Source organism: Periophthalmus magnuspinnatus, chromosome 4, assembly GCF_009829125.3.
Source record: "Periophthalmus magnuspinnatus isolate fPerMag1 chromosome 4, fPerMag1.2.pri, whole genome shotgun sequence".
Lineage (NCBI taxonomy): Eukaryota > Metazoa > Chordata > Actinopteri > Gobiiformes > Gobiidae > Periophthalmus > Periophthalmus magnuspinnatus.
Window position 1 is genome coordinate 8271938 of NC_047129.1, and position 22978 is coordinate 8294915.

Sequence of the window (22978 nt, forward strand, 5' to 3'; positions counted from 1 at the left end):
TGCAGACACAGCAGTTCAGGACCCCACATACAGCGACTAACAAGACTGGTTAGCCTACTCCGACTGGGAAACAGTACAGATGCCTTCTCCAGTCACTAATGCTATGATAGAGTCCTATGCACTCATGGTGATGGTAATGGGCACGTTTTTTGTCTATTTCTGTGGAATGGTCTGGGCTTTTTGTAACCCAAAACTGAGCGATGGAGAAGAGGACTGTGATGGAGCGGAGCTCGGGGACCAGGCTCATACAGGAGCACCTCATCTGCCAGTGCCTCCGTACGGTGAAACGTACATCAACTTTTGGGATGACACGGATAGCCTGATCACAGCCTGCAATGGATTTTACCGTGAGGAGCATGGCATCAACAACATGATTATAGCCACTCAGAACCTAGACTAAAGATGACTGAAGGGACTGATGAAAGTATAAAGGACTAAAATTACTGGGTACCACTTTTGAATAGTATTTATCAATATTATTTACATTTTGACCATCTGTTCTGTAGTCTATTAATTTCTGCCCATAATGCATGCTTTATAAAAACTTTTAATACTCGATGCATACTCTACTCTTGTCCTTTGCTGCCCAGTTGTCACTCACTACTGTTACTTCTTTGGATCAGTTTTATACATGCAGACATGAAACAAACTAGGCCTAAAAACATGTCTGAGTGATTGATTACTGTAACATCTTTACTTTTGCTAAGATAATGCAGGACCATCAAAAGTCTTTTGTTGATCCTGAAGTTTCCTCTTTTCTTCACTTTCTAGTTGCAGTAATTTTTCATAGAGGGCTTCGGATGTTTTCAAGTCAACATCCATCTGTAAATAGACAAATATACAATATTAGCAGTTCTTGTTATTATTTTTTTACTGTCCAGAGATATTGCCTTTCTTACTTTTCGTGCTTCTGAGTATGTGTACCCAAGCCCTGATGTTAAACTGTGGTACTTGCTGTAAGGGTCCAGTGCTTCAGGTTTTTGTTTAAAAAGATAAAACTGAAATGGGAAAGTAGGCTATTTCAGTGTTTGTTTTAAATACTGTGATACAAAAAAACCCAAAACAAGCACTATCATAGTAACAGTATTTATAATGTGTGCCATGTTAAGACAATGTCTGGAAGTGCTTCAGGTTTTGTTTTTTTTTACATATTAGTTCCATTACCAAAGCCTCAGCTCCATAATGAGGTGTCAGGGTGAAAGTGTTGGTGAACATCCTTATCTGCAATAATGTTAATGGTGTCAGTTGTTGAATTCCATGTTATATTATTAAACCTTACAACATCTCACTCTTACAAGCCAAAAGACAGGCATCAGTAGCGTCCAGAAGAAAGCTGGGATTGATGGGAAGACTCTGTAGGTGAGGTTTGTCATAACGAAGCCTGGACATGTCACAGAAGAGTACAAGCCCTAAAATTACAGCATAAACATTTGTCAAATAAAATGGAAGATAAGAAGCTGATTAGAGAGATTGTGACCTGTTGGTTGTAGTGAGTGTTGAGGGCCAGGCTGAGCAGGTCAGAGGCGTATTTGGAGGAGCTGTAGGGCTGTGAGCCTGCTCTGTGCTGGATGTCGTCCAGAGAAAAGGCTGAGCGCTGGGCATTACTCGAGGAGGTCCAGATCAGCTGTGATGTCTGCCCACTGCCACAGAGGAGCGACTCCAGCTCCCTGAACTATTCAAACAAGCTTTTATTAAAGCTTATAAGAGAGGAGTAGATTTTCTAAAATGTGTTGTTCCTCTCTTGCAGTATTTATCAATCATGTTATCAAACATCAGCTGAATTTATTCCACAAGAAATGTTACAGATTTTACAGTTGTTTGTTCATTAAACACTGGGCTCCATCATTGATCACTCAGACACAATGTGACCTGCAGGACAGAAACCTCTGACACATTAATATTTAATGAGCGAATGTTGCTAAGCAATGTGCAGATCCTGTGACAACTATGTCTGTTTCAAGGGCAGTAACCTCATTGATTTTTCAAGCATTAAATTTGAAACGCTGTCACATCAGACTGATCAAAAACAGAAGAGAATATGGGACTCACCAAAAGAAAGTGACCAAAGAGGTTTGTCGCAAACACTTCTTGAAAGCCATCAGGAGTAACATTGTCCTTCTGTGTAAGGATTCCCACTCCTGTAGCCAGCATTTCTATGACCTGGCTGCAATATAGAAACATTTTCATATGATCCGATAGAATATCAAAGGTACCTTCTGGAACTGTTCTGAGTGAGGTTCTATTGGTGATTCATATTTTATATGTTTTCATATGTTTATTGCACCTGGAAAGTTAATAATATAAACAACAAAAACAGGCATTTTGTCGTTCATGTGAGGATGTATAAAACTGAAGAAATTAACAGAACATACATACCCAGTGAGGAGGCCTCGGAAAAATGCTTTGACATCAAACTGTGGATTTGGCATGATTCCTGCATTCAGGTAGAGGTAGTCCAACCGGTGATACCTGCACAATAATTCATGATATGCTAATTAGCAAATACCTGAGCTGCACATGGTAGAGTGCTTCATCTTAGATACTTCAGATACTAGTGTCTTCTCTTGTCCCACCTGAGTTTGAACTCCTGTGCTGCCCTAAGCACAGAGATGGTGCTGCTGGTGTCCACCTGTAGCACATCCACTTGGGCGGAGGGATGGGAGCGGAGCAGGGCAGAGCGTGCCGTCTCGGCTCGCTGCATGTTCCTGCAGCCCATACACAGGTGGACCCCCTCATCCAGAAGCCTCTCACACAGAGCCAGGCCAACACCACTATGGGAACAAAAACTTCACTATTTAAAAACATAATAGGTCTTCCATACATCTGCTACAGAGTACATTTAATGAAGACTGCTCCAAGCAAGCACTAAAGACAACAATTCATCAAGCCATAATAGCATTATGCATAGATAAAAGTAAAGTAAATCATGTATTTAAAATGAAAAGAAAAAAAAAACAAAACATTACCTATTTGCACCTGTAACCAAAACCACTTTAGCCATCCTTTTTCAAATTTTTATTGAGGATCAGAAGCAACAGGTGTCTCTAGTTCATGGATGTACTAGCATCATGTTGTGGAGAAATGCTTGGGTCTTTCCCTGAGGCATGATTGGTTGATACAGTGCAGCTTCTGACCAATCAGTGCATAGCTTTAGTGAGTCTAATAAAACATTCAGAAACAACCTTCTAAATAAATAAATATACACTCTTAGTTCAGCTCAGGTTTAATTTTGGTCCTGACAATGTACAAGCAAATACACAATGCGTACACATTCATTTCACACAGTCAGATACTTTGGCTTTGTAAAACCACTCACACTTTTACAAACACAATAAACAATTACACAACCATTTTAGAGCAATGGCTTATCTTATCTGAAAAATATTATAAAATTGTATTGGTCAAAAACATTACTTATGAAAAACCAAATGTATTTTTCTTTAGATGATGACATTACTCTCAACTCATTTTGAAGGCCTTTAAAATACAACATAAATACAATACACCAGAAAACAATCCTTCTATTTAAAAACTCACACACAATAAAATGTGTATGTTGCCAGTTGCAGTTGGTCATGAGTATAAGATAAAAACTATTAAAACATGAACTGCTTCTATAAGAGCAGATGTAGAAAAACATTAACAGTTATAAATATATATATAACATGTGTACTACTAGTAAAAATACAGTCACATAAAATCACTGCAAGAAGATGTCACAGATGTTGTTTGCCGATGTGCGCAGTTCATGAGAAGTTGAGATGAAATTCTGCACTCTTTCTACATTCAAGCAGTCTTCCAAATATAACAGAAACACACAATTAAATCAAAAAGTGCAGTATAGTCATTGCTACATTTAAATTTGGTTTCCTCAACATTTTAGGTATTTTTAAAGTTTATTTTGCCCTGTAAATTTTCTCATTGTGGTGTTATTGAAAAACTTGAAAACTCATTTGACTATACGCAAGTCATTCAGGGGAGTCTGAAAGGGGTAATAATTTTGCTGTTGCAGTGGAGAGAGGGACAAAGACTAATGAGAGGCTATGATTGGCAGCAACAGTTCAGGTGACAGTTGGTAGAAAAAGGAAAAAGGAAATACAGTCTTCCTGGTTGAATTCACGCATATAGCTTAATGTTCAGTTCAAAGTTGCAGTTTTTACTGAAAACTATTAGCTTAAACCTGGATCATCCACAGGCGATACTGTCCTAAACGCTGTTGTCCTCTTCAGTTAAACATGATTTGTCTAAAAGGGCTCGGTGTATTTCCTGGAAGGAGGGCCGATCTTTGGTGTTCCTCCTCCAACACGTGAGCATGACCCTGTACAGAGTGTCTGGACACAGGACCGGCTGGGGTAGGTAGATCTACAACACAGACAAAAGCACAACTGTAACAACACTGCTGTAAATGTTTTTCCTACATTACAAATATACAATATGTGTGAAATGTGTGTAAATATAAGCATAGTAGAGGTATAACACAACATACACACATTTCATTCATTTCAGAATGATGACAAATCAGGACAGTTTTCATAGCGATTACCAATTTACAACTAAATCTTATGTATATCTTCTGAATGGAAAAATGTCCTGAGAATGTTACATATAACAGGAAGCTGAAACCCATGGGTACAGATCAATTTGAAATATATTTGTTATGTACAGAATTCAGAACAGTATAGTATTATGCACTGTAGTATTGTGTACAGTCCCTAATTCACTCTCGCAAAAAATTTATTCATTGTAGTAATATCTGTCAAATATAAATGTATATTCAATGTGCGGCTCAAGTGTAAGAAATCCATAAGGTTGTCAAGACTTTCCCCATGTACTGTGTGATACTGTAGCACTGACCTGTCGTTTCTGATCCCTGAAGAATTCGCCTGTGTTCTCGATAACCTGTTCGTCTGTGAGCTGAGAGTATGGCTGCTCTTTACAGAAGTTCAGAATCTCCCACAGAGTCACACCAAACGCCCACACGTCACTTGCGGTGGTGAACTTTCCCTGCACAAAACAAAAGGGGAGTTGGGAGCTATATATACACATACACACACACGCCCATATATATATATATATATATATATATATATATATATATATATAACCAGTTGGTTTTATTGGACAGGATAAAAGTAAGCACAAAATGGATACATCCTCAACAAATTGTCCGCAGATTGAATGGATCTCTGAAAGCTAATGCTGGCAAAGCATTGAATTTTAAAAATCTATCTAAAATCCAAGACTAAATTAGGCACTGGTATCAGTCAAGGTCTTTGTCATATTTTTATTTTAATTTGAACATTCTGAGACAAAATAGTATAACAAATGCATTACCAGCAGGATACTCTCCCAGGACATCCAGCGAATAGGCAGCACCGCTCTTCCCTGGATGCGGTAGTAGTCCCCGCTGTACAGATTTCGGCTCATGCCAAAGTCGGCTATTTTTATGGTGTAGTTCTTTCCCACCAAACAGTTTCTGGTGGCCAGGTCACGATGGACAAAGTTCAAGGAGGACAGATACTTCATTCCTGATGCGATTTGAGTGGCCATGTAGCACAGATTCTCAAAACTGTGGAGCAAGTAAGAGACACAAATATTAAATATTAAAAGAGTCCCTGATGTGAGCATTTGTACAATATTCTTGCTAATATATTGATTGATGAAGGGAATTAAGGTCAGCCACACAGAGCCCATAGGCATAGGCCCTGCTCCTTTAACCACTCAGCCCCCAGGCAGCACGTTACTGTATATATATATATATATATATATATATATATATATATATATATATATATATATATATATATATATATATATATATATATATATATATATGTATGTATGTATGTATGTATGTATGTATGTATGCACATTATATAAATTATATTAAATGTATTTGCCTAATGTCATTATTTATCTCATGCATTGCTGTACCTGACAGTGGGAGCGTTGCTGAGCAGGGCCAGTTGTCCCTCAGGCTCGTGCTTTGATAGAAACTGGTTGAGATCTCCGTTCTCCATGTACTCAGTGATCATACACAGGGGATCGCTGTAGATGCACACTGCTAAAAGACGCACAATATTTGGGTCCTTCAGACGAGACATGATCTTAATCTCCTTTAGGAAGTCATTTCTGAAAACAACAGCTTCAGATTACTACAAAATATTTACATTTAAAAAATCATCCTATCATGAAATAAGCAGTACCTTGCATTTTTATTGGCATCTGAGCGAAGCATCTTCACAGCCACTAAAACAGGCTCCTCTTCGGGGTAGTCAAATTTAAACTCTTTATTCATAAACTCTTGCATCCCCTCTGCTTCACACAAGTGTACCTGAAAAAAAGCCAAGAGATATGTCAGAATCAGAATGAGGATGACAAAAATGAAAAAAAAAAACCAACAAAAAACCAAAACACCAAAGTGTGTCATTTCTGTTTGTTTTTTTTTACATTTCATGCATTTCATATTAAGTATTTTACAATATGGTATAATAACATCAGTTAAAGGAAACCAACCTCTCCAAACTGTCCCTCTCCGAGTTTTTCTTTGAATGTCAGTAATTTTCGTGGAAACTCTTCCACGGCTACATCTTTCCCTGAGAGCAGGTCCATGGTGACAGCTGGGATAGCATAAGTGTTGCCTCCGGTTACTCCCTGGAGATTTACAATGTCGGCCTCTGCATAGTGAGGGACGCTGTCTTGGACCACTGTGGATATGGTGGACTTAGAGGCAGCTGTACTAGAAGATGCTGCAAAAAATAAGTAGATTGATTATTGAAATTATATGTTCATAATCAGAGTTTTTTGTAACTAAATGGGTATTCTTCTGGCAGGGTAATGAGAAAATAAACATGTATCAATGTAATCTTTGGTAATACCACTGTAGTAAATATGTATTGGCTCCAACCTGGTCCAGCATGGTCTATATGTCATTAAGAAACCTTTGATACCATTAATAAAAACAGTAAATAATACATAATATAAATCACCTTTACTTTTACAAATAATTTGTTGTCTGTACCTGGCTCCTCTGAGGTCTGAGTGAACTCGGGCAGTTTGGATATGAGGCGAGAGGGTTCCTGGTAGTCCGGGCCCAGGGGGAAGATCCTCTCGTAGGTGGAGCTGGACTCTTGCTCACTGACCGAACTGGACTGAGGGTTGTTGTTATGGCTGTAGGTGAATGTCTCGCTCTGTATTGACAAACTAGCAGTTAGTTCATCGTCCAGCATCCGACGAGTGGCCTAGAATGAGTGAGTTAGGATGAGGGAACACACTATACACTGAAGGAGGGCTGAACAGCAACATTTTATTTGCATTGATTTTGTGAATGTTATGCATTATTCTGCCACCATAAAGAAACAAAAGTAATGTAAAGTCCCACTTTTTAGCCATGATAAGTATACATAAACTATATTTCTGAAGGCAAATGTTGCCTTCAGAAAAAGGGATATAAGAAAAGAAAATGGAAATTCATAATAAATGACAGAAATAACTTTTATGGTCTGCATGATAATAATATTAAACAGAATATATCAATAAATAAAACATAAAAAGTAAATTTGGTTTGAAATATACTTTTAATAACATGACAATCAAAATGCAAATGCAGAAAATTGCTCAGTGCTCCCCAGAAGATGGTTTTGCATTTGAGTTCAATTCACACACTCACCTTTTCCAGCATTTTCTGCCACACTTGTCTCCACAAGATGATGACGATGATGGCCACAAGGATGAAGATAATGGCCACCAAACAACCAATCAAAATGCGAGTATTACTGTCGTCCACTTTGTGAGTGGGATCGTCCTCTAGAGGGAGCCAGAGATGGATAAGATTAGTGATTCTAGGTTACTCACTTGAAACGCTAAAACGTATGTTAACAGAATATGAATATGTTTTTACATTGTTTTCAAATTTTTAAAGTGACTCATTACCTGGTTGTGTATTTGATGGTAATTTAGGCTTTGATGGTGCCAGTGTTGTGTTGTACATTGCTGTATCTGTAAAATAAAATAAACAAAATAAACAGGGTAAAACCGTCTCTCTCTCTCTCTCTCTCTCTCTCTCTCTCTCTCTCTCTCTCTCTCTCTCTCTCTCTCTCTCTCTCTCTCTCTCTCTCTGTCTCTCTCTCTCTGTCTCTCTCTCTCTCTCTCTCTCTCTCTCTCTCTCTCTCTCTCTCTCTCTCTCTCTCTCTCTCTCTCTATATATATATATATATATATATATATATATATATATATATATATATATATATATATATATATATATATACATATATATATATATACATATATATATATATATATATATATATATATATATGTATGTATATATGTATGTATATGTGTGTGTGGGTTTTTTTTTTTTTTTTTTAAAAAGCACGATATCTAGCATAACAAATACCATTTATCCTCCTATACCTGACTGGAAGGTGATTTCACTGAAAAGCATCCAGGCCTCAGAGAAGTAGAACTGGCACTTGATGGCAGAGGCCATGTGGTGGGCGAGGTTCACAGTCACAAAGTGTGCATTGGAGTTTGTCAGGTGCTCCACTGGACTAAAGCTCAGGGGCGAAACCTCCCAGTCCAAGTCTGATCTGAAGTAGCAGACCACCTGCCTGAAGACTTTAACATGCTTTGAAACCATGTTGTTACAGTGAACCTAAGAACAGACAAGAAATATAGTCAAAAAGTAAAAGTCAAAAGTAAAATCTGTCAGCTGGGTAAAAAAGTGCTGCTCAGTTCTGGTCAGATTGCTGATGGACACTGCCTTATATATATCTGAAGGGAGGGGCTAACTACACAGAAACTGGAAACAGCTATCGTTTACAGTTTCTATATGTAGGTAGGTCTATTGAGTTACACTAAGCTGCACTGTGCCTGAGTCATACTTCATTCAACTTTTAATGGGTGCTTCCACACCTATTGGCATCCTGGCTAGCTCTGTTGCTCTGTGAACCTCAAAAAAAAAAAGAAAAAAAGATTTGAGTAAGTTTTCATCAATATGTCGTATCCATAAACTGCGCAGTGGTCACTCATCAGTGTGGCTCAAGAAAGGAACAGCTGTGAGACCAGCTATGTAATCCTATATACAAGCTACTATGGCAAAGTACAAATATTCAAAAAATACTAAATACCAATAAAATGTTTTATTCAGGCAGTCGTAATGTTTTGCTTGATTGGTTTGGGCATGTACTGCATTGACCTTACCTTCATGGAGGTAAAGTTGCGTGTGCGGTCGAACTCAAACATGATTTCAACATATCCATTTGGAAAGCTCTCGTTGTTCCAGCCCACATAGTCATAACCAGGCCACACACTGTAGACACGACTGACTGTGAAATCGTCCAAACCACACACTCCATCAGTGAGCTGGCCCAGGCCCTCTGTCATACTAAAAAAACAAAACAGAAATCTGTCAAGCATGAGGCCAGTCAGAAAATACCACATTTCCCAAAGGACAGTGTCATAAGCTAAGCCATAACACATTGTATTTTGTGTCTAATGTTGGCATCTTGTTGAGAAAAATTAACCCTTTTTCATATTGGAAAACTGAGACAATTACCATGTAAGCTAAAGAGAATTTTGTCTTACTTTTTTTGTGTACTCCACATTTACATTTAGCTGCACACTGTTTAACAGAATGTAATTTAAGTATACAAATATCTCAGAGGCAATAATCATTATACTGTATTCAAAAGGTTTTGTTGAAATTATAATGTATGGATTTACATTACATGAAAGAGAAGACCGCTATAAACTTTCACATTAACGTATATCTAAAGACAACATTATAATGGAAATAGCATGATCGATAGCTGTAATATCAGAAGAATTGACCATTTCCTCTATACAAACGAGAATTAACCTATGATGCCTCTTATCAACACTAGGTGGCAGCATTACAAAGCCAATTGTCACCTGAAAAATTTGGATGATATTCCAATTTCTCCATTTTATTTTCCATCTCCACTCCTGAGGCAGAGTCATGGAGGACATTATTCACCACAACATCACTGTCCAAAAACACTGCTGTCAACAAACACTAAATAACTGCTCTTGACTTTCAGACAAGGCCTCTGCTTCTACTTTACTGATTATTACAGCATTTAAGTATAAATAAAAGGTGTGGCTAAGCCTAAGACTATAAACACTACTTAAAGGGCCCATATTACCCTATTTCTGGTCTATGATATAATGTTGTTTTCTCATCAAAACATACTTGGAGTTGTTTTGTTTCATTCACACATGTTTAACACACAAACCTGAGTTCTTCTCTCAGACAGAATCATTTTGTGAAATCATATAGTAATACAGTGCTCCACTATGTACACATTCACTAGAATCATTTGGATAATTTCAGCTCTGGAATTGACATTTTTTCCCAAACTAAAGGCAAAAGGTAAGACATCACTACCACTTGTGATGTCATGAAGTGGTAGTTTTCAACTACCACTTCATGACATCACAAGGTGGAACAGATCATTTTGAGCTTTGGAGATGTAGACTTAAATCAGTGTGAATGAAACAAAACATAACTCCAGGTATGTTTTTGAGGAGGTAACAACATTCTAAGGCAGTTAAAAGCTCAAAAGAGTCAATTCTGTGTAATATAGGACCCTTAAGCAACTACACTACCATTAAATGTTTTACTGGTGAACGTATCACATACATGTTGACCAAAAAAAAATCTCTCCCTCAATGATTTTCTAAGTAAATTTTCTTCAAAAATGTACAGACCTGTGAACGAGTGCTCCATCGTAGACAGAATCGTTCAGATAAACAGAGGAGCCAGCCAAAGTCATGTGTTCTCCAATGGGGGCATTATATGAGACCAGACCATCTGGAAGGGAGCATAAGGTGAGATAAAAGCTAAATATAACACAAAAAAAAGACTAAACAAGAATTAAGTTTATCTGAGCTGCTATAGGGCTGAGAATCACAGGGTGCATCATGATACAATGTGATATAAGGCTCATGAGATCAGTAATGTCTATGAGGCAATAACTGACATATTTCAATTCATTATAAAGGAAAAGTAAAACCAGTAAATGTACAATTTGTGATTTTACCATTACAAGTTAAATTACTGCAGGTTGCGACATCAATGTTGTGTTGCCAAATGAAGTATAACACAGCACATCTATATATCAAAATTTGAGCACACTCTTGCTACAACTGCCTCTTTGACCACTGCTAAAGCATTAACACCCCTCTCCTTCCTCTCACCAAGCCATTCGCAGCCGTACAGCTCCACCCTCATGCACACGTTCATGGAGTGGTCCGTCACGGGCATAAACCGTACAAACCGGGCGACTATCGGGGGCTCCAGGTCCTTCAGGACGATGTCATAGGCATTTCTATTTCCTTCAATCACCTACAACAAAGTGGTGAAAGGAATACTTGTAATAAAGTTAAAAAAAAACAGTATTAAGGAACAAATAGAAACCAATATTTTTTGCCAGTGACAGTATTTTACTGTTGTTCCTGTTTTTTTTCTCCGTTTCTATCCAGTGTTACCAAAGCAAACAGCGAATGAGCAGATTCAAATACCCAAAATGTCCAAATGTCCAAATGTCCATCCTGTTGCAACCAGCCACATATTATGACTTCAGTAGCAAAAGAAGTTAAGTATTGCCAAAGAACACACTTTGAAATTTTTGGGGAAAACATTAGTTGGTTGTAGATTAATACTTTTCAATCATTCAATAATAGGGACCATTTTGTCTACCACATGTTCTACTTTTCAACTGTTGATACATTATTTTGCTAAATATATTGCAAAAGTCAAATAAAAATACTTTGTTGAATATTTTGGTATACTAAAATTACACACCTGCTTGCCCTGTCTGTTCCTCCAGGAGATCCACCTGCTCCCATCACGGCTGTACTTGATCTTGTACATTTGGGCGAACTCGTTGCCGATGCCACCCGCGTGTCGCCCTTGGGTGCCCACCAGAGTGATGAAGTGCAGAGATCTCAGGTCTATCTGAAGAAACTCATTCAGATGATCTGGTTCTACAGTGATCTCGGGACACCACGCCCCATCACCCTCCTCAAAGTCCAGCCTGGGAAAGGGAAAATTTATGATGAGGGGATATAATGTGTGGATGAGTAATACTACATAGTACCATCGTGTCTAATTCTACTACTACAACAATGACTATGGGTCTATTATTCAAAGGTTTACTCTAGAATGTTTCTGGGTGAGGGTCCACTACTTACTAGTCTCTATGGAGATGTTATCACTTTGCCTGGAAAAATCCACAGTATGGTATTAATCTTATTTATTTGCTTCAATTAAATTACAGATGTTTTTATTTGTCAAATATTGATTCATTTGTTACTGTGGGCATGGTCGCCTCACCACAGATCAGACCTGTAACTGATACTATTTGCTGCTACAAAAACTACAGTTTGATTCTACCTGTGACCTTGTTGTTGTAAATTTAGCACGCTACTGAATTTGACACATAAAAGGTGTTGCTATTTTAGGTAAGAATCCTAATATACCAACACCTTTCATGTGTTATGTCAATATCAAAATGACTCAAGTAAAACCATGTGGATTTAAAATGGTAAAAGTATCTAGTTGCATTCCACCTATGAGAATCACAAAAGGAGGGAGTGTGGTAGACTTTCAGACCATAATGAAAACACTAGTAAAAACCTATGTCGTAAATTCATCTGAAAGTGTTAACTTGGGTTTGGGTTTTGGCAGGGGGCAGAGGGGAGGTGGGTCGGGCTCAAAGTACAGGTCTCGTATATTACATCATTGCTTGGTCTTTAGTGAGGGCCACCCAGGCTCCACACATACCTCTCTAATCACACCAGAACTGATACTCCAACTGCGGTTTACTGCAAATAAACAGGCACCTGCACCTCACGCCCACAAACACATCATGGCAAACTTGAGTGGGGGAGCAAGAAGCCTACTACATGTCAAGAAAATGAAAACATAGAACATATCATATGTATTATTATTGTGCACAAACCTTCTACTAGTACATTAAGTAAGTATTAAAGATGTATTTTGTAATTTTTCTGGTGGTTTAGTTTCACATTGAATGTTTCACAGTATAGTATAAAATCTGTCTTTATTGCATATATTCAGTCACAAGTTTTAGTTGCACAAAAATACATTGAGAAGCATCTGATTGTGATTGTGAGCGGGCTTGCCTCTTCACAGACCTGACCTTGAACTGAACTCTAACTTGGCCTTGTGGGGTCACCTGTTTGTCTCCATGTAGATAAATAAGTTTAAAGCCATACTGTGGAACATTTCATGCATTTATTGATTTATTTATCTATACAAACATACAGGGGAACCCAATGAGAGCACTTGGGCTCTTTTTGATGGACACCCTGTTTAAAATATAATGCAAGCAGAAAAACAAAACAAGCAAGTATGCAAGTCAATATAAAACATTAAAAACAGGTGCAGATGTGTGTATAAAAGTTTGTTAGCAGATTATTAAATTGCGATTGTGTCACCAATGTATCCAGTTTTGCTTTTCCTTGGAGTGTATTCCATTTTTGTAAAGCAGAACAGCTAAAAGCCTCTTTCCAGTCTCAGTTTTGGTTGTTGCTAATTCTTAGTCTTATGCAGACATGTGATCTGGTTATAAATGTTCCGATATCAATGATTCAGAAGCAGGTGAGGTATTCTGACATTCCAGGAAAAGCAATAATATCTCTCTCTGGAGAAAAGCGGGTGAACCAAAAAGCAACAATCAAAAAATATAATTTACCATTGCCATTCATCCCAAAGTATTGAGTTTGATGTGTACGTTTCTGAATGTGTCTTTACCGTCCATATCGGGCCGCTGTAGACTCGGACCACTGACTGGAAGCAGAGATGTCCTCGTCCTGGATCTGTCCTCCTGACATGCCCAGAGGGTACCGACACACTCCTGCTGGGAGTAACACAACCACACTTAATACAGTGGTTTGAGATCATGCCATATTAAATACTCTCTCTCTCTCTCTCTCTGTCTCTCTCTCTCTGTCTCTCTCTCCTCTCTCTCTCTCTAATATATATATATATATATATATATATATATATATATATATATATGAGAGAGAGAGAGAGACAGAGAGAGAGAGACAGAGAGAGAGAGAGAGAGAGTATTTAATATGGCATGATCTCAAACCACTGTATTAAGTGTGGTTGTGTTACTCCCAGCAGGAGTGTGTCGGTACCCTCTGGGCATGTCAGGAGGACAGATCCAGGACGAGGACATCTCTGCTTCCAGTCAGTGGTCCGAGTCTACAGCGGCCCGATATGGACGGTAAAGACACATTCAGAAACGTACACATCAAACTCAATACTTTGGGATGAATGGCAATGGTAAATTATATTTTTTTGATTGTTGCTTTTTGGTTCACCCGCTTTTCTCCAGAGAGAGATATTATTGCTTTTCCTGGAATGTCAGAATACCTCACCTGCTTCTGAATCATTGATATCGGAACATTTATAACCAGATCACATGTCTGCATAAGACTAAGAATTAGCAACAACCAAAACTGAGACTGGAAAGAGGCTTTTAGCTGTTCTGCTTTACAAAAATGGAATACACTCCAAGGAAAAGCAAAACTGGATACATTGGTGACACAATCGCAATTTAATAATCTGCTAACAAACTTTTATACACACATCTGCACCTGTTTTTAATGTTTTATATTGACTTGCATACTTGCTTGTTTTGTTTTTTCTGCTTGCATTATATTTTAAACAGGGTGTCCATCAAAAAAGAGCCCAAGTGCTCTCATTGGGTTCCCCTGTATGTTTGTATAGATAAATAAATCAATAAATGCATGAAATGTTCCACAGTATGGCTTTAAACTTATTTATCTACATGGAGACAAACAGGTGACCCCACAAGGCCAAGTTTAGAGTTCAGTTCAAGGTCAGGTCTGTGAAGAGGCAAGCCCGCTCACAATCACAATCAGATGCTTCTCAATGTATTTTTGCGCAACTAAAACTTGTGACTGAATATATGCAATAAAGACAGATTTTATACTATACTGTGAAACATTCAATGTGAAACTAAAACCACCAGAAAAATTACAAAATACATCTTTAATACTTACTTAATGTACTAGTAGAAGGTTGTGCACAATAATAATACATATGATATGTTCTATGTTTTCATTTTCTTGACATGTAGTAGGCTTCTTGCTCCCCCACTCAAGTTTGCCATGATGGTGTTTGTGGGCGTGAGGTGCAGGTGCCTGTTTATTTGCAGTAAACCGCAGTTGGAGTATCAGTTCTGGTGTGATTAGAGAGGTATGTGTGGAGCCTGGGTGGCCCTCACTAAAGACCAAGCAATGATGTAATATACGAGACCTGTACTTTGAGCCCGACCCACCTCCCCTCTGCCCCCTGCCAAAACCCAAACCCAAGTTAACACTTTCAGATGAATTTACGACATAGGTTTTTACTAGTGTTTTCATTATGGTCTGAAAGTCTACCACACTCCCTCCTTTTGTGATTCTCATAGGTGGAATGCAACTAGATACTTTTACCATTTTAAATCCACATGGTTTTACTTGAGTCATTTTGATATTGACATAACACATGAAAGGTGTTGGTATATTAGGATTCTTACCTAAAATAGCAACACCTTTTATGTGTCAAATTCAGTAGCGTGCTAAATTTACAACAACAAGGTCACAGGTAGAATCAAACTGTAGTTTTTGTAGCAGCAAATAGTATCAGTTACAGGTCTGATCTGTGGTGAGGCGACCATGCCCACAGTAACAAATGAATCAATATTTGACAAATAAAAACATCTGTAATTTAATTGAAGCAAATAAATAAGATTAATACCATACTGTGGATTTTTCCAGGCAAAGTGATAACATCTCCATAGAGACTAGTAAGTAGTGGACCCTCACCCAGAAACATTCTAGAGTAAACCTTTGAATAATAGACCCATAGTCATTGTTGTAGTAGTAGAATTAGACACGATGGTACTATGTAGTATTACTCATCCACACATTATATCCCCTCATCATAAATTTTCCCTTTCCCAGGCTGGACTTTGAGGAGGGTGATGGGGCGTGGTGTCCCGAGATCACTGTAGAACCAGATCATCTGAATGAGTTTCTTCAGATAGACCTGAGATCTCTGCACTTCATCACTCTGGTGGGCACCCAAGGGCGACACGCGGGTGGCATCGGCAACGAGTTCGCCCAAATGTACAAGATCAAGTACAGCCGTGATGGGAGCAGGTGGATCTCCTGGAGGAACAGACAGGGCAAGCAGGTGTGTAATTTTAGTATACCAAAATATTCAACAAAGTATTTTTATTTGACTTTTGCAATATATTTAGCAAAATAATGTATCAACAGTTGAAAAGTAGAACATGTGGTAGACAAAATGGTCCCTATTATTGAATGATTGAAAAGCATTAATCTACAACCAACTAATGTTTTCCCCAAAAATTTCAAAGTGTGTTCTTTGGCAATACTTAACTTCTTTTGCTACTGAAGTCATAATATGTGGCTGGTTGCAACAGGATGGACATTTGGACATTTGGACATTTTGGGTATTTGAATCTGCTCATTCGCTGTTTGCTTTGGTAACACTGGATAGAAACGGAGAAAAAAAACAGGAACAACAGTAAAATACTGTCACTGGCAAAAAATATTGGTTTCTATTTGTTCCTTAATACTGTTTTTTTTTAACTTTATTACAAGTATTCCTTTCACCACTTTGTTGTAGGTGATTGAAGGAAATAGAAATGCCTATGACATCGTCCTGAAGGACCTGGAGCCCCCGATAGTCGCCCGGTTTGTACGGTTTATGCCCGTGACGGACCACTCCATGAACGTGTGCATGAGGGTGGAGCTGTACGGCTGCGAATGGCTTGGTGAGAGGAAGGAGAGGGGTGTTAATGCTTTAGCAGTGGTCAAAGAGGCAGTTGTAGCAAGAGTGTGCTCAAATTTTGATATATAGATGTGCTGTGTTATACTTCATTTGGCAACACAACATTGATGTCGCAACCTGCAGTAATTTAACTTGTAATGGTAAAATCACAAATTGTACATTTACTGGTTTTACTTTTCCTTTATAATGAATTGAAATATGTCAGTTATTGCCTCATAGACATTACTGATCTCATGAGCCTTATATCACATTGTATCATGATGCACCCTGTGATTCTCAGCCCTATAGCAGCTCAGATAAACTTAATTCTTGTTTAGTCTTTTTTTTGTGTTATATTTAGCTTTTATCTCACCTTATGCTCCCTTCCAGATGGTCTGGTCTCATATAATGCCCCCATTGGAGAACACATGACTTTGGCTGGCTCCTCTGTTTATCTGAACGATTCTGTCTACGATGGAGCACTCGTTCACAGGTCTGTACATTTTTGAAGAAAATTTACTTAGAAAATCATTGAGGGAGAGATTTTTTTTGGTCAACATGTATGTGATACGTTCACCAGTAAAACATTTAATGGTAGTGTAGTTGCTTAAGGGTCCTATATTACACAGAATTGACTCTTTTGAGCTTTTAACTGCCTTAGAATGTTGTTACCTCCTCAAAAACATACCTGGAGTTATGTTTTGTTTCATTCACACTGATTTAAGTCTACATCTCCAAAGCTCAAAATGATCTGTTCCACCTTGTGATGTCATGAAGTGGTAGTTGAAAACTACCACTTCATGACATCACAAGTGGTAGTGATGTCTTACCTTTTGCCTTTAGTTTGGGAAAAAATGTCAATTCCAGAGCTGAAATTATCCAAATGATTCTAGTGAATGTGTACATAGTGGAGCACTGTATTACTATATGATTTCACAAAATGATTCTGTCTGAGAGAAGAACTCAGGTTTGTGTGTTAAACATGTGTGAATGAAACAAAACAACTCCAAGTATGTTTTGATGAGAAAACAACATTATATCATAGACCAGAAATAGGGTAATATGGGCCCTTTAAGTAGTGTTTATAGTCTTAGGCTTAGCCACACCTTTTATTTATACTTAAATGCTGTAATAATCAGTAAAGTAGAAGCAGAGGCCTTGTCTGAAAGTCAAGAGCAGTTATTTAGTGTTTGTTGACAGCAGTGTTTTTGGACAGTGATGTTGTGGTGAATAATGTCCTCCATGACTCTGCCTCAGGAGTGGAGATGGAAAATAAAATGGAGAAATTGGAATATCATCCAAATTTTTCAGGTGACAATTGGCTTTGTAATGCTGCCACCTAGTGTTGATAAGAGGCATCATAGGTTAATTCTCGTTTGTATAGAGGAAATGGTCAATTCTTCTGATATTACAGCTATCGATCATGCTATTTCCATTATAATGTTGTCTTTAGATATACGTTAATGTGAAAGTTTATAGCGGTCTTCTCTTTCATGTAATGTAAATCCATACATTATAATTTCAACAAAACCTTTTGAATACAGTATAATGATTATTGCCTCTGAGATATTTGTATACTTAAATTACATTCTGTTAAACAGTGTGCAGCTAAATGTAAATGTGGAGTACACAAAAAAAAGTAAGACAAAATTCTCTTTAGCTTACATGGTAATTGTCTCAGTTTTCCAATATGAAAAAGGGTTAATTTTTCTCAACAAGATGCCAACATTAGACACAAAATACAATGTGTTATGGCTTAGCTTATGACACTGTCCTTTGGGAAATGTGGTATTTTCTGACTGGCCTCATGCTTGACAGATTTCTGTTTTGTTTTTTTAGTATGACAGAGGGCCTGGGCCAGCTCACTGATGGAGTGTGTGGTTTGGACGATTTCACAGTCAGTCGTGTCTACAGTGTGTGGCCTGGTTATGACTATGTGGGCTGGAACAACGAGAGCTTTCCAAATGGATATGTTGAAATCATGTTTGAGTTCGACCGCACACGCAACTTTACCTCCATGAAGGTAAGGTCAATGCAGTACATGCCCAAACCAATCAAGCAAAACATTACGACTGCCTGAATAAAACATTTTATTGGTATTTAGTATTTTTTGAATATTTGTACTTTGCCATAGTAGCTTGTATATAGGATTACATAGCTGGTCTCACAGCTGTTCCTTTCTTGAGCCACACTGATGAGTGACCACTGCGCAGTTTATGGATACGACATATTGATGAAAACTTACTCAAATCTTTTTTTCTTTTTTTTTTTGAGGTTCACAGAGCAACAGAGCTAGCCGGGATGCCAATAGGTGTGGAAGCACCCATTAAAAGTTGAATGAAGTATGACTCAGGCACAGTGCAGCTTAGTGTAACTCAATAGACCTACCTACATATAGAAACTGTAAACGATAGCTGTTTCCAGTTTCTGTGTAGTTAGCCCCTCCCTTCAGATATATATAAGGCAGTGTCCATCAGCAATCTGACCAGAACTGAGCAGCACTTTTTTACCCAGCTGACAGATTTTACTTTTGACTTTTACTTTTTGACTATATTTCTTGTCTGTTCTTAGGTTCACTGTAACAACATGGTTTCAAAGCATGTTAAAGTCTTCAGGCAGGTGGTCTGCTACTTCAGATCAGACTTGGACTGGGAGGTTTCGCCCCTGAGCTTTAGTCCAGTGGAGCACCTGACAAACTCCAATGCACACTTTGTGACTGTGAACCTCGCCCACCACATGGCCTCTGCCATCAAGTGCCAGTTCTACTTCTCTGAGGCCTGGATGCTTTTCAGTGAAATCACCTTCCAGTCAGGTATAGGAGGATAAATGGTATTTGTTATGCTAGATATCGTGCTTTTTAAAAAAAAAAAAAAAAAAACCCACACACACATATACATACATATACATACATATATATATATATATAATATATATATCTATATGTATATATATATATATGTATATATATATATATATATATATATATATATATATATATATATATATATATATATATATATATAGAGAGAGAGAGAGAGAGAGAGAGAGAGAGAGAGAGAGAGAGAGAGAGAGAGAGAGAGACAGAGAGAGAGAGACAGAGAGAGAGAGAGAGACAGAGAGAGAGAGAGAGAGAGAGAGAGAGAGAGAGAGAGAGAGAGAGAGAGAGAGAGACAGTTTTACCCTGTTTATTTTGTTTATTTTATTTTACAGATACAGCAATGTACAACACAACACTGGCACCATCAAAGCCTAAATTACCATCAAATACACAACCAGGTAATGAGTCACTTTAAAAATTTGAAAACAATGTAAAAACATATTCATATTCTGTTAACATACGTTTTAGCGTTTCAAGTGAGTAACCTAGAATCACTAATCTTATCCATCTCTGGCTCCCTCTAGAGGACGATCCCACTCACAAAGTGGACGACAGTAATACTCGCATTTTGATTGGTTGTTTGGTGGCCATTATCTTCATCCTTGTGGCCATCATCGTCATCATCTTGTGGAGACAAGTGTGGCAGAAAATGCTGGAAAAGGTGAGTGTGTGAATTGAACTCAAATGCAAAACCATCTTCTGGGGAGCACTGAGCAATTTTCTGCATTTGCATTTTGATTGTCATGTTATTAAAAGTATATTTCAAACCAAATTTACTTTTTATGTTTTATTTATTGATATATTCTGTTTAATATTATTATCATGCAGACCATAAAAGTTATTTCTGTCATTTATTATGAATTTCCATTTTCTTTTCTTATATCCCTTTTTCTGAAGGCAACATTTGCCTTCAGAAATATAGTTTATGTATACTTATCATGGCTAAAAAGTGGGACTTTACATTACTTTTGTTTCTTTATGGTGGCAGAATAATGCATAACATTCACAAAATCAATGCAAATAAAATGTTGCTGTTCAGCCCTCCTTCAGTGTATAGTGTGTTCCCTCATCCTAACTCACTCATTCTAGGCCACTCGTCGGATGCTGGACGATGAACTAACTGCTAGTTTGTCAATACAGAGCGAGACATTCACCTACAGCCATAACAACAACCCTCAGTCCAGTTCGGTCAGTGAGCAAGAGTCCAGCTCCACCTACGAGAGGATCTTCCCCCTGGGCCCGGACTACCAGGAACCCTCTCGCCTCATATCCAAACTGCCCGAGTTCACTCAGACCTCAGAGGAGCCAGGTACAGACAACAAATTATTTGTAAAAGTAAAGGTGATTTATTATGTATTATTTACTGTTTTTATTAATGGTATCAAAGGTTTCTTAATGACATATAGACCATGCTGGACCAGGTTGGAGCCAATACATATTTACTACAGTGGTATTACCAAAGATTACATTGATACATGTTTTTTTCTCATTACCCTGCCAGAAGAATACCCATTTAGTTACAAAAAACTCTGATTATGAACATATAATTTCAATAATCAATCTACTTATTTTTTGCAGCATCTTCTAGTACAGCTGCCTCTAAGTCCACCATATCCACAGTGGTCCAAGACAGCGTCCCTCACTATGCAGAGGCCGACATTGTAAATCTCCAGGGAGTAACCGGAGGCAACACTTATGCTATCCCAGCTGTCACCATGGACCTGCTCTCAGGGAAAGATGTAGCCGTGGAAGAGTTTCCACGAAAATTACTGACATTCAAAAGAAAACTCGGAGAGGGACAGTTTGGAGAGGTTGGTTTCCTTTAACTGATGTTATTATACCATATTGTAAAATACTTAATATGAAATGCATGAAATGTAAAAAAAAACAAACAGAAATGACACACTTTGGTGTTTTGGTTTTTTGTTGGTTTTTTTTTTCATTTTTGTCATCCTCATTCTGATTCTGACATATCTCTTGGCTTTTTTTCAGGTACACTTGTGTGAAGCAGAGGGGATGCAAGAGTTTATGAATAAAGAGTTTAAATTTGACTACCCCGAAGAGGAGCCTGTTTAGTGGCTGTGAAGATGCTTCGCTCAGATGCCAATAAAAATGCAAGGTACTGCTTATTTCATGATAGGATGATTTTTTAAATGTAAATATTTTGTAGTAATCTGAAGCTGTTGTTTTCAGAAATGACTTCCTAAAGGAGATTAAGATCATGTCTCGTCTGAAGGACCCAAATATTGTGCGTCTTTTAGCAGTGTGCATCTACAGCGATCCCCTGTGTATGATCACTGAGTCATGGAGAACGGAGATCTCAACCAGTTTCTATCAAAGCACGAGCCTGAGGGACAACTGGCCCTGCTCAGCAACGCTCCCACTGTCAGGTACAGCAATGCATGAGATAAATAATGACATTAGGCAAATACATTTAATATAATTTATATAATGTGCATACATACATACATACATACATACATACATACATATATATATATGTGTGTATGTATGTATGTATGTATGTATGTATGTATGTATGTATGTATGCACATTATATAAATTATATTAAATGTATTTGCCTAATGTCATTATTTATCTCATGCATTGCTGTACCTGACAGTGGGAGCGTTGCTGAGCAGGGCCAGTTGTCCCTCAGGCTCGTGCTTTGATAGAAACTGGTTGAGATCTCCGTTCTCCATGTACTCAGTGATCATACACAGGGGATCGCTGTAGATGCACACTGCTAAAAGACGCACAATATTTGGGTCCTTCAGACGAGACATGATCTTAATCTCCTTTAGGAAGTCATTTCTGAAAACAACAGCTTCAGATTACTACAAAATATTTACATTTAAAAAATCATCCTATCATGAAATAAGCAGTACCTTGCATTTTTATTGGCATCTGAGCGAAGCATCTTCACAGCCACTAAAACAGGCTCCTCTTCGGGGTAGTCAAATTTAAACTCTTTATTCATAAACTCTTGCATCCCCTCTGCTTCACACAAGTGTACCTGAAAAAAAAGCCAAGAGATATGTCAGAATCAGAATGAGGATGACAAAAATGAAAAAAAAAAACCAACAAAAAACCAAAACACCAAAGTGTGTCATTTCTGTTTGTTTTTTTTTTACATTTCATGCATTTCATATTAAGTATTTTACAATATGGTATAATAACATCAGTTAAAGGAAACCAACCTCTCCAAACTGTCCCTCTCCGAGTTTTTC

The 22978-nt window shown here is 37.8% G+C and overlaps 4 protein-coding genes across 5 annotated transcripts in view; 1 reads left to right on the plus strand and 3 right to left on the minus strand.

Moving 5' to 3' along the window:
* Positions 1-702: 702 nt before the first annotated feature.
* On the minus strand, positions 703-3016 carry hsd17b7 (hydroxysteroid (17-beta) dehydrogenase 7). The gene is made up of 9 exons (XM_055221350.1): positions 2967-3016; positions 2574-2771; positions 2377-2469; positions 2050-2164; positions 1478-1672; positions 1296-1409; positions 1165-1221; positions 900-998; positions 703-822 (listed from the first exon to the last, which is right to left on the minus strand). Exons 1-9 carry the CDS (start codon positions 2999-3001, stop codon positions 703-705), a joined length of 1026 nt encoding a protein of 341 aa, XP_055077325.1. The 5' UTR covers positions 3002-3016.
* Positions 3017-3207: 191 nt separating this feature from the next.
* Positions 3208-13917, minus strand: ddr2a (discoidin domain receptor tyrosine kinase 2a). 2 transcript variants are annotated; one of them, XM_033965394.2, is made up of 15 exons: positions 13808-13917; positions 11834-12065; positions 11227-11374; positions 10738-10840; positions 9208-9391; positions 8419-8659; positions 7933-7998; positions 7670-7806; positions 7022-7241; positions 6517-6749; positions 6207-6334; positions 5935-6132; positions 5335-5569; positions 4855-5004; positions 3208-4362 (listed from the first exon to the last, which is right to left on the minus strand). In XM_033965394.2, exons 1-15 carry the CDS (start codon positions 13885-13887, stop codon positions 4207-4209), a joined length of 2511 nt encoding a protein of 836 aa, XP_033821285.1. In that variant the 5' UTR covers positions 13888-13917; the 3' UTR covers positions 3208-4206. The 2 variants fall into 2 exon arrangements, with proteins under 2 accessions (XP_033821285.1, XP_033821287.1); XM_033965396.2 differs by having other exon boundaries at positions 3427-4362; positions 7022-7190; positions 13808-13907.
* Positions 13918-14188: 271 nt separating this feature from the next.
* LOC117369470 (discoidin domain-containing receptor 2-like) lies at positions 14189-22154 on the plus strand. The gene is given in 14 exon segments (XM_055221351.1): positions 14189-14288; positions 16036-16267; positions 16727-16874; positions 17261-17363; positions 18710-18893; positions 19442-19682; positions 20081-20146; positions 20273-20409; positions 20838-21057; positions 21327-21559; positions 21741-21813; positions 21816-21867; positions 21942-22048; positions 22051-22154. Coding segments are annotated over 14 exon segments (1980 nt in total). The 5' UTR covers positions 14189-14208.
* Positions 22155-22348: 194 nt separating this feature from the next.
* Positions 22349-22978, minus strand: part of LOC117369471 (discoidin domain-containing receptor 2-like) — a 25560-nt gene continuing 24930 nt past the window's right edge. The window contains 3 exon segments of the mRNA XM_055221352.1: positions 22349-22562; positions 22637-22764; positions 22949-22978. The exon segment at positions 22949-22978 is cut by the window's right edge and continues 203 nt beyond it. Of these exon segments, the coding sequence (XP_055077327.1) occupies positions 22349-22562; positions 22637-22764; positions 22949-22978 (372 nt within the window).